The following is a 12,789-nucleotide window of genomic DNA, read 5'->3' as shown; positions in this document are numbered from 1 at the left end:
AGTGGATGTGGAAGAGCAGCTGGCAAGTGTTCAGCACTCGAACCAGTATCCAGATAAGCATTAAATTCTGTTTGGGAAGCCAGAAGGGGAGGGGAGACAGTACGGTTGGGTAACTACTGTGTGACAAGAACTTTGCATGATTTATCTCACATCGTCTTAGAATCCCCTTGATGAGAGGCTGATTATTATCTCCATTTAACGGGGGAGGTGAGCCCTGGTGGGTTTAATAATGTGTTCATGATCACAAAGCTTGTAAGTGTGAGGATAATATGAGAAACCAAACTTGCTTGACTTCAATAGGTGGGAGCATTTATAAGGGGACTCTAACTTGTCAACAGATGGGCATCGTAGGTAGTAGGAAGCTGTATACCTTGATGGTGGAGGACATCAACATTTCTGTAATAGATGGAAACCCAGGGAGCTCTTCTTGTCCCATTAAAGCAAGGCCTGCTGTCATGATGCTTCACTCATATTCTGATACAACTCACAGACACTGACCCAAGTATGCTATTTTCAAACGAGCTTCAAAACTATTTTAATTCCATGTGTCTGAGAGACATCACAGTTTTTTTTTAAATTTACCCTCTCATGATATATTAAAAAAAATGATGAGAATAATACATACCAGTCTTCTCTGACTCTGAGGAAGCTGTAAAAATTCTTCCACTGAAGTAACCTAAGAGGATTAATGTGTAGACCTTAATCCATCAACTTCTTTGAAAACAGTTGCTGCCTCCCTTGAAGAATTATATTGCTTTTCTCTGATTATTAGAAGCTCTACATCAAATTCCAAAGTCTAGTGGATGGCTTTAATTCATGATGACCTTAAATTGTGGTGGTACCTAAACTTTACAAACTACAAGTTACTCATGTTACTAGCATGGGGGTAAAACTGTTTTCTAATCCTTCTTACTGGAATTGGGCCCATACTGAAGATTCTGAGTCATGAAAATATACATCCATAGCGGAGTAACCGTGTTGGCATCTTGTCATGCTGATAATGAGGTTTTCTTATTGTTGTTTTTACTGTCTTTTGCCTAGATGTTTATTTTCCTCTCAGCAATGCCTCACAGTGATCCAAATCAGAATGATTGCTATATTTCTGTTTTTCTCTTCTTTCAGTTTTTTGTTTATAACCATATACGTATGACCTATTGACTTATATTACAATATGGTCAAATCCTGAAAGAAATCACTGTATTGAAAGATATCAGTATGTTACTATCCATACTTCCAAATAGGCAAGGTTATCCAGTTGAGTGCTCCCTGAATGGGAAGCTCTGATATAAAGGTGGCTTCAAGGTTGAAGAAAGTGCATAAGAACTCACAGCTTTTCCCAGAGCCTGCTCACTGACTGGGTGGATTAGATTTCCCTGGGCACTCTTGTGCCTCGGCTGATACTTGAATGATTCAGGGACTTGAAATCCTTGCAAACCTTTTACAGACAGATGATATAATTAGAGCATATGAGTCCAAAAACACAGGATTACAACTTCAGACATGACCAAGTGATTCACTCATCTTCAATTTGAATTGAACATTTATGATGTCCCTGAGGTTAGAAGTGAGGGGCAAATTGTCTTTAATGCAGAGAATTTTCCTTCACTTGGTCCAGAGAGGTAACACATTCATTCAATAGGGATATTCTGGACTAGTGACAAACACTTCTATTTTGGGCTTTTAGTAATATGGGGTGGGCATCTTATGGCATAGAGTTAAGTAAAACTGCAGAGCACAGAAAAATGTAGTATCATCATAATAAGATATCTGGATGGTTATTTGAAATGGGAAGAATAGCAATATCGGTTAATATGGGAATGCCCAAGTTACTCATAGTACATTAATTCAATGAAAAATTATACAGCTATAAGAAGTAATGAGTTGGGCCTCTAACCATTGACAAGATCTCAAAGATATCCACTGTATGAAAAAAGAAAGTCTCAGAACAATGACTATACTGTGATCACATTTGTGGTTAAATGTTCATGTGCACATTTGCACATTTGTATGCATATACATGTGAAAATATACACATCAAAATATTAGCAGTATCTATGAAAAGAGGTATGAGGGTAGGGAGAGGGCTAAATAAAGATTTTTCAAAATATCATCAGGAATATCTAAGAAGATTTTGAATCTTTAATAAGAATATTAAATTACTAGTGACACACAGAGAAGCAGAAGATGAAACCCTGAAAATATGTCAGAAAAAATACTAACATTTTAGCACTGATACTATGTTATTTTATATGATTTTATGTTTACTCCCTTTTCTCTTTTCTATATCTTCCCATTTCTCTAAAATATTTATTACTTTTACTATAGTCATGATGTAACTAAACAATTAAAATATAAATGTAGTTGAACAATGCCTTAAGATTTAGACACTTGCCTATATTAACTCTGATTGGCATTTTATTTGTCTGAGTTGATTCTAATGATGCATTTATTTCTTTCATCTCTCTGATGTATTTGTGAGCCTCAGAATGATTTATCTTTGACCTCAGAGCCTTCTAGCTATTTGTGTATTTACTTCTCTTGTAGGGGAATTGGAGTCTGTGATAAATTGTAGGATTCTTTCACTTCCAGGATTTTCCAGAGTAGATGAAGCTATGTTATGATTTATACTTTAATTTGTAGGCAAGAGTATGCCATTCAGCTTACTTTCTAATGTATATATCCGCAAGTTCTTTTTTTTTATACATTATAAAATGTATTTTTGCAAGTTATCCACTACTGTCTATGACTACAGTCTCTCTCAGTGTTGGCATCAGAGATGCACACCAGCTAAATGTCAAGAGAAAAGAGAAAATTATCTGAGTGGGGTCCTGATGTATGCACGTGTGTGTGTGTGTGTGTGTGTGTGTGTGTGTGTGTGATTCACACATTGATTTTTGAATGAGCTGTCCGGCTAAAAGTCATTCTCCCATTTTTTTTTTCCCTCAGCAATTATAAAAACTGCCCTTCCCAATATGGACAGAGAAGCCAAGGAGGAGTACCTGGTTGTTATCCAAGCCAAAGATATGGGTGGACACTCGGGTGGCCTATCTGGAACCACAACACTTACAGTGACCCTCACTGACGTGAATGACAATCCTCCAAAATTTGCCCAGAGTAAGTGAATTCCCCATGCTGGTGAGCATCTAAGTATGATGTTTCCCTTTGAATCTATATTCTAATTTTCAGTGATTTGAAAAATTGATAGCAATCACTGACTGCTTATTATGTGCAAGGTATGGTAATTCATATATATGAAAAACTCTCCTATCACTTTGGTACTAAATGTATCCTCACTTTACAGATTTCAAAGAATTTAAGAACATTTCTGAATATTAAGCATAAAGTAAACAATGGAGCTGAGAATTAGAACCAGCAAGTCTGGCTGCAAGATTTGTGCTTATTTCTCTATTGCATGGTACCTCCCATTAAGAAAACTCAAGAGAATGATTGAAATGCACCTCAGATATTGTTCTATCAATAGTCCCACTTGTATAAAAGAAACTAAATCTCTAGAGCCTGAGGTGGGGAAGGCAGATATACAGTACACTTGCTGCAAAATGTACACTCCTCCTTCCTGTGGCTGGTGGGACATCAGTGATCACTGACTCTACCCGTTCCTACTAAAGCTGTGCTTGGCCCCAGAAACCTCTCAACAGCATTGCAGGCAGCCACCATCAATGAATCAAGGAGACAATCATTATTTGCCAACTTTCCTGTACTCTCATAGAACCCTTTCCTTCTGTGCATTTATCCAAGTAATGTGACATTAGAGAGATGATTTGGGAAGGACTTTCTGACATGGAGAGTCTTGAAATGAGAGAAATAAATGATGAATAGGAATTAGCTGGAACAAGGTGAAACTGGGGAAGGGAGGATGGACATTGCAACTAGAAGAAAAGGATGTCCAAAAGCCCCAAGGAAGAAGGGTGTATGGCCCTGGATGAGAACTGAAAAAATTTCACTACAGCTGGAGCACGAGGCTGGAGAGTTAGGCGGGAATTAGCCATCCTTGGATTTGCAGGTCATTTTAAGTACCAAGACTTTTATCCTAAGATCACTAGGAAGTCGTTAAAATATTTTAACTTGTAGGTTAAGTAATAAGATTTGATTCTAGGGAAATCAGAGAAAATGGAATCTGGCCTTCTTCCAGTGTCTTTCCACACTGCAGCCAGGTAAGGGGTGCTTGTAATCATTCATGTAAAAGGTGATGGAAGCCCTGGCAAGCAAGGTTGGTCGCAGTGGGGGTGGAGAAAGTGTATAAGGGTGTTAGATATTTAAGAGCTAATGGTAACAAAAATCTAAGGATAGATTGCATTTTCAGTTGAGGAGGTGAGTTATCCTATTTCTGACATGAGAGATTACATGCATGCTAGTGCTCTTTGCTGGGATAGGAAATACCTTAGGAAAACCAGTTTTTGCAGAGAGAGAGAAGAGAGGGGAGGGAGAAGGAGAGTGAGAGAGGAAGGGAAAGACAGAGATGCGGTTTGAAAGTGACACATTTGAGGTACCTTGGAGAATTTCTCTGCAAAAATGCCAAGGTAGAAAGAACAGAAAAGATGCATTGCATTAAGAATTTTAGGAAAAGTGGGAGTGAGAGCAGTGCCTCTTGACCAGTTTTGCTTCACCGACTCAGCTGTGGGAAGAGCACCACAACCGGCTCCAGCTGGAAGTGGGGGCTCAGATTTTAATCCACTGGAACATTTTCCGTGTGGATAGCATGAGGTAGAGCTTCAAAATGGCGGAGGAGTGAGCCGTGGAGATACCATATACATCAGAAATACATCTACATGTGGAACAACTCCTACAGAACACCAAATGAACACTAGCATAAGACCTCAGACCACCCAAAAGGCAAGAAACTCTCCACGTACCTGGGTAGGGCAAAAAAAAAAAAAAGGGACAAAAGAATAGGGAAGGGACCTGCACTTCTGGGAGGGAGCTGTGAAGGAGGAAAGGTTTCCACACACTACAAGCCCCTTCACTGGCAGAGATGGGGGGTGTGCAGGGGGGAAGCTTCGGAGCCACGGAGGAGAGTGCAGCAACAGGGGTGCGGAGGGCAAAGTGGAGAGATTCCTGCAGAGGATCGGTGCCGGCCAGCACTAACCAGCCCGAGAGGCTTGTCTGCTCACCCGCCGGGATGGGCGGGGGGCTGGGAGCTGAGGCTGGGGCTTCAGTCGGATCCCAGGGAGAGGACTGGGGTTGGCTGCGTGAACACAGCCTGAAGGGGCTAGTGCGCCACAGCTAGCCGGGAGGGAGTCCGGGAGAAAGTCTGGACCTGCCTAAGAGGCAAGAGGCCATTGTTTCGGGGTTCGCGAGGAGAGGGGATTCACAGCACCGCCTAAACGAGCTCCAGAGATGGGCGCGAGCCATGGCTATCAGCGCGGACCCCAGAGCCGGGCATGAAATGCTAAGGCTGCAGCTGCAGCCAACCAGAAGCCTGTGTGCAGCCCAGGAGCCGGTGCAGCCCGCCACTGCCAGGGTCCCATGACTGAGGGACAACATCCCTGGGAAAACACATGGCGCCTCAGGCTGTTACAACATCATGCTGGGCTCTGCCGCCACAGGCTTGCCCCGCATTCCATACCCCTTCCTCCCCCCGGCCGGAGTGAGCCAGAGCCCCCTCATCAGCTGCTCCTTTAACCTCATCCTGTCTGAGCGAAGAACAGATGCCCTCAGGTTACCTACACACAGAGGCGGGGCCAAATCCAAAGCTAAACCCCAGGAGCTGTGCGAACAAAGAAGAGAAAGGGAAATCTCTCCCAGCAGCCTCAGGAGCAGCAGATTAAATCTCCACAATCAATTTCATGTACCTTGCATGAGTGTAATAGCTGAATGGACAACGAATCATCCCAAATGGAGGCAGTGGACTTTGGGAGCAACGATATATATATATTTTTTTCCTTTTCCCCTTTTTGTGAGTCTGTATGTGGATGCTTACGTGTGTGATTTTGTAGGTATAGCTTTGTTTTTACCATTTGTCTTAGGGTTCTATCTGTTTTTTTGTTTTTTTTTTTTTATTTTTAGTATAGTTTTTAGCACTTGTTATCATTGGTGGATTTGTTTTTTGGTTTGGATGCTCTCTTCTTTCTTTCTTTTTGTTAATTTTTAAATAATTTTTATTTTTAATAATCATTTTTTATTTTTCAGTTGAATGACTTTATTTTTTGCTTTCTTTCTTTATTTTTTCTCCATTTTATTCTGAGCCATGTGGATGACAGGGTCTTGGTGCTCTGGCCGGGCATCAGGCCTGTGCCTCTGGGGTGGGAGAGCCGAGTTCAGGACATTGGTCCTCCAGAGACCTCCCAGCTCCACGTAATATCAGATGGCGAAAATCTCCCAGGGATCTCCATCTCAACGCCAAGACCCAGCTCTACTCAATGACCAGCAAGCTACAGTGCTGGACACCCTATGCCAAACAACTAGCAAGACAGGAACACAACCCCAACCATTAGCAGAGAGGCTGCCTAAAATCATAATAAGGTCACAGACACCCAAAAACACACCACTGGACACGGGCCTGCCCACCAGAAAGACAAGATCCAGCCTTATCCACCAAAACACAGGCACTACTCCCCTACACCAGGAAGCCTACACAACCCACTGAACCAACCTTAGCTACTGCTGGCAGACACCAAAAACAACAGGAACTATGAATCTGCAGCCTGCAAAAAGGAGACCCCCAAACACAGTAAGTTAAGCAAAATGAGAAGAAAGAGAAACACACATCACATGAAGGAGCAAGGTAAAAACCCAACAGACCAAACAAATGAAGAGGACATAGGCTTTCTACCTGAAAAAGATTTCAGAATAATGATAGTAAAGATGATCCAAACTCTTGGAATTACAATGGAGAAAATACAAGAAACGTTTAACAAGGACATAGAAGAACTAAGGAGCAAACAAACAATGATGAACAACACCATAAATGAAATGAAAAATTCTCTAGAAGGAATCAGGAGCCGAATAACTGAGGCAGAAGAATGGGTAAGTGACCTGGAAGATTAAATAGTGGAAATAACTACTACAGAGCAGAATAACGAAAAAAGAATGAAAAGAATTGAGGACAGTCTCAGAGACCTCTGGGACAACATTAAATGCACCATCATTTGAATTATAGGGGTCCCAGAAGAAGAAGAGAAAAAGAAAGGGATTGAGAAAATATTTGAAGAGATTATAGTTGACTACTTCCCTAATATGGAAATGGAAATAATTAATCAAGTCCAGGAAGCACAGAGAGCCCGTACAGGATAAATCCAAGGAGAAACACACCAAGACACATATTAATCAAGCTATCAAAAATTAAATACAAAGAAAACATATTAAAAGCAGCAAGGGAAAAACAACAAATAACATACAAGGGAATCCCCATAAGGTTAACAGCTGATCGTTCAGCAGAATCTCTGCAAGCCAGAAGGGAGTGACAGGACATATTTAAAGTGATTAAAGGGAAAAACCTACAACCAAGATTACTGTACCCAGCAAGGATCTCATTCAGATTTGATGGAGCAATTAAAACCTTTGCAGATAAGCAAAAGCTAAGAGAATTCAGCACCACCAAACCAGCTTTACAACAAATGCTAAAGGAACTTCTCTAGGCAGGAAACACAAGAGAAGGAAAAGACCTACAAGAACAAACCCAAAACAAACAAGAAAATGGTAATACGAACATACATATCGATAATTACCTTAAATGTAAATGGATTAAATGCTCCCACCAAAAGACATAGACTGGCTGAATGGATACAAAAACAAGACCCGTATATATGCTGTCTACAAGAGACCCACTTGAGACCTAGGGACACATACAGACTGAAAGTGAGGGGATGGAAAAAGATATTCCATGCAAATAGAAACCAAAAGAAAGCTGGAGTAGCAATTCTCATATCAGACAAAATAGACTTTAAAACAAAGACTGTTACAAGAGACAAAGAAGGACACTACATAATGATCAAGGGATCAATCCAAGAAGAAGATATAGCAATTGTAAATATTTATGCACCCAACATAGGATCACCTCAATACATAAGGCAAATGCTGACAGCCGTAAAAGGGGAAATCAACAGTAACACATTCATAGTAGGGGACTTTAACACCCCACTTTCACCAACGGACAGATTATCCAAAATGAAAATAAATAAGGAAACACAAGCGTTAAATGATACATTAAACAAGATGGACTTAATTGGTATTTATAGGACATTCCATCCAAAAATAACAGAATACACTTTCTTCTCTAGTGCTCATGGAACATTCTCCAGGATAGATCATATCTTGGGTCACAAATCAAGCCTTGGTAAAATTAAGAAAATAGAAATCATGTCAAGTATCTTTTCCGACCATAACGCTATGAGACTAGATATCCATTACAGGGAAAAAAAAACTGTAAAAATACCAACACATGGAGGCTAAACAGTACACTACTGAATAACCAGGAGATCACTGATGAAATCAAAGAGGAAATCAAAAAATACCTAGAAACAAATGACAATGAAAACACGATGACCCAAAACCTATGGGATGCAGCAATAGCAGTTCTAAGAGGGACGTTTATAGCAACACAATCCTACCTTAAGAAACAAGAAACATCTCAAATAAACAACCTAATCTTACACCTAAGCAATTAGAGAAAGAAGAACAAAAAAAACCCCACAAAGTTAGCAGAAGGAAAGAAATCATAAAGATCAGATCAGAAATAAATGAAAAAGAAATGAAGGAAACCATAGCAAAGATCACTAAAACTAAAAGCTGGTTCTTTGAGAAGATGAACAAAATTGGTAAACCATTAGCCAGACTCATCAAGAAAAAAAGGGAGAAGACTCAAATCAGTAGAAGTAGAAGTGAAAAAGGAGAAGTAACAACTTACACTGCAGAAATACAAAATATCATGAGAGATTACTACAAGCAACTATATGCCAATAAATTAGACAACCTGGAAGAAATGGACAAATTCTTAGAAAAGCGCAGCCTTCCGAGACTGAACCAGAAAGAAATAGAAAATATAAACAGACCAATCACAAGCACTGAAATTGAAACAGTGATTAAAAACTTCCAACAAACAAAAGCCCAGGACCAGATGGCTTCACAGGTGAATTCTATCAAACATTTAGAGAAGAGCTAACACCTATCCTTCTCAAACTCTTCCAAAATGTAGGAGAGGGAGGAACACTCCCAAACTCATTCTACTAGACCACCATCACCCTGATACCAAAACCAGTCAAAGATGTCACAAGGAAAGAAAACTACAGAGCAATATCACTGACGAACATAGTTGCAAAAATCAACTATCCAGAAATGGGCAGAAGACCTAAATAGACATTTCTCCAAAGAAGATATACAGACTGCCAACAAACACATGAAAGAATGCTCAACATCACTAATCATTAGAGAAATGCAAGTCAAAACTACAATGAGATATCATCTCATACCAGTCAGAAAGGCCATCATCAAAAAATCTAGAAACAATAAATGCTGGAGAGGGTGTGGAGAAAAGGGAACCCTCTTGCACTGTTGGTGGGAATGTAAATTGATACAGCCACTGTGGAGAACAGTATGGAGGTTCCTGAAAAAACTACAAAGAACTACCATATGACCCAGCAATCCCACTACTGGACATATACCCCGAGAAAACCATAATTCAAAAAGAGTCATGTACCACAATGTTCATTGCAGCTCTATTTACAGTAGCCAGGACATGGAAGCAACCTAAGTGTCCATCATCGAATGAATGGATAAAGAAGATGTGGCACATATATACAGTGGAATATTACTCAGCCATAAAAAGAAACGAAATTGAGCTATTTGTAATGAGGTGGATAGACCTAGAGTCTGTCATACAGAGTGAATAAGTCAGAAAGAGAGAGACAAATACCGTATGCTACCACATATATATGGAATTTAAGAAGAAAAAAATGTCATGAAGAACCTAGGGGTAAGACAGGAATAAAGACACAGACCTACTAGAGGATGGACTTGAGGATATGGGGAGGGGGAAGGGTAAGCTGTGACAAAGCGAGAGAGAGGCATGGACATATATACGCTACCAAACGTAAGGTAGATAGCTAGTGGGAAGCAGCCGCATAGCACAGGGAGATTAGCTTGGTGCTTTGTGATAGCCTGGAGGGGTGGGATAGGGAGGGTGGGAGGGAGGGAGTCGCAAAAGGGAAGAGATATGGGAACATATGCATATGTATAACTGGTTCACTTTGTTATAAAGCAGAAACTAACACACCATTGTAAAGCAATTATACTCCAATAAAGATGTTAAAAAAAAAAAAGAAACACATGAAAGAATGCTCAACATCATTATTAGAGAAATGCAAATCAAAACTACAATGAGGTATCACCTCACACCAGTCAGATTGGCCTTCATCAAAATATCTACAAACAATGAATGCTGGAGAGGGTGTGGAGAAAAGGGAACCGTCTTGCACTGTTGGTAGGAATATAAATGGATACAGCCATTATGGAGCGCAGTATGGAGGTTCCTTAAAAAACTAAAAATAGAACTAGCATACAAGTCAGCAATCCCACTACTGGGCATATACCCTGAGAAAACCATAATTCAAAAAGAGTCATGTACCACAGTGTTCACTGCAGCTCTATTTACAATAGCCAGGACATGGAAGCAGCCTAAGTGTCCATTGACAGATGAATGGATAAAGGAGATGTGGCAGATATATACAATGGAATATTACTCAGCCATAAAAAGAAACAAAATTGAGTTATTTGTAGTGAGGTGGATGGACCCAGAGTCTGTCATACAGAGTGAAGTAAGTCAGAAAGAGAGAGACAAATACCGTATGCCAACACATATATGGAATCGAAAAAAAAAAAAAAGGTCATGAAGAACCTACGGGGTGGACGGGAATAGACGCAGACCTACTAGAAAATGGACTTGAGGACATGGGGAGGGGGCAGGGTAAGCTGGGAGAAAGCGAGAGAGTGGCATGGACTTATATATGCTACCACATGTAAAATAGATAGCTAGTGGGAAGCAGCCACATAGCACATGGAGATCAGCTTGGTGCTTTGTGACCACCTTGAGGGGATGGAGGGAGGGAGACGCAAGAGGGAAGAGATATGGGGATATATGTATATGTATAGCTGATTCACTTTATTATAAAGCAGAAACTAACACACCATTGTAAAGCAATTATACTCCAATAATGATGTTAAAAAAATTTCTTTTTTTTTAAAGAATTTTAGAATTTTCACATCTGGCCATTCATAACTCAGACAAGAATGCCAACCTTTGAAACCAAATGACTGAAATAAAAAACGTCATCTCTTGCATCCTTCCCCTGACTCTTGTTTTCTTTTCAGTTGCCATTATAGTTAATGCGCTAACATGCAACTCCTCTTTCTCACAAAATGATTGTTTCAATTGAGTGGTGGCGGATAAGTTTCAAGTATTCCCTTTCTTAGAGGTAATATCGATTAACTACGATCCCACTGAAAGGGATGATGAGAGTAGGAAGAGTAAAAGTGGATAAAGAAACGTTTCATTGGCTTGGTTTCCCAAGGCTTCCTGATGCAGGGTTAGTAGCAAGGTGAGCCCCTTGCTGTCTTATTATTTAATAAGCACACCTCAAGGGATCATCTGAAAACTTTATCTGAAATATAAAGTTGGAAGGAAATGGAATCATTACACCAATTATGAGGGTATTGGGAGACTTGTGCTAGACCGATGATTTTTGGTGCCTTTCTTACGGCAAAACTGTTTGGAAAACATTTTTGTTCCCGGGTCACATACTATGATTTCAAGAGACACTTTAACTTCATCATTAAATAAAAGTGTGTTAGTTCTAGAAGAAAACCTCGCCCATCATCTAAAGTAATCTTGTTATACTGGGAAAAATGAGCCTTAGTTTATCCAAGGGACTCAGTGATTGAGTTCAAACTAGAATTAGGTAATGTTCTCCAGATATAATTTTTCCTTTTGGGTTTATGGTTCATCGAATGTTTATTTTCCCTTGTTCTTGTTGCAATGGGACTACAACTTCCTGGTTGTCTGGGTTTGGGTTCCCCGCAAACAGGCACTGAGACAAGGATTTGATTATAAGTAGTTTATACTGGAGATGATCCCAACGCCAGCAGGGAAGTGAGAATTGTGAGCGAGAGGAGGTAGAAAGCTGACAGTGTGCGTTATCAAGCCAGCGATGACTGGGGTGACTGGAGCATCATTCCACTGGGGAAACTCTGGAGCAGTGTAAATAAACAAAAGAAAAGGACCAGCTTAAGATTATCCTGCCAGAGAGGGCAAGGAGCCTGGAATTTTATATACTAAGTTGTGTGAGCCTTTGAGGGCTGCTTCTCTGGGGGTGTTAATTTTCTGATAGTTCTGGACTGACAGGCAATGGACAAAACGGGTTCTGAAGTCCAGAGGAAACCCTCAGCAAAGAAATGCAAGAGTTGGCAGTTGGCTGTAAGGCAGGTGTGACTGAAGTGGTAATGGCCAGGGGTTACGGGGTTGGGGTACCGGCCACTTCCCCTACACCAGTGAAAGTGAGTGACACCAATACAACAGCCAAAGTGATCTGAATAAAAATGGGACTAATATCACTAATTAGACACGTTTTCCTGCCCCCATAGGGGAAGCCACATACACTGTAACTGTACTTTGCCTAGAGAGTTTTGAGGGTAGGATTTTTGGTCTTCAGAGCAAGGAGAATTTTAGTAACAAGAGGAGTGTTTCATGTGTCTGAACAGCTTGCTGCAGGGCACAGCAGAAGCTTGGTAATTGGATTTTATCAAAAATGGTCTATAAGTCTGTAAATATAAAGGTAACTT

At 40.4% G+C, this 12,789-nt stretch overlaps 1 protein-coding gene across 2 annotated transcripts in view; it reads left to right on the top strand.

Moving 5' to 3' along the window:
• Positions 1–12,789, top strand: part of CDH8 (cadherin 8) — a 363,158-nt gene that overhangs the window by 191,385 nt on the left and 158,984 nt on the right. For both annotated transcript variants that reach the window (XM_060130251.1, XM_060130250.1), the window contains exon 4: positions 2,947–3,114. In XM_060130251.1, coding sequence (XP_059986234.1) covers positions 2,947–3,114 — 168 coding nt within the window. The remainder of the gene's footprint in view (positions 1–2,946; positions 3,115–12,789) is intronic.

Source organism: Lagenorhynchus albirostris, chromosome 19 (assembly GCF_949774975.1).
Source record: "Lagenorhynchus albirostris chromosome 19, mLagAlb1.1, whole genome shotgun sequence".
In the NCBI taxonomy this organism is placed as follows: domain Eukaryota; kingdom Metazoa; phylum Chordata; class Mammalia; order Artiodactyla; family Delphinidae; genus Lagenorhynchus; species Lagenorhynchus albirostris.
This window is presented reverse-complemented; position numbering and strand designations above follow the sequence as displayed.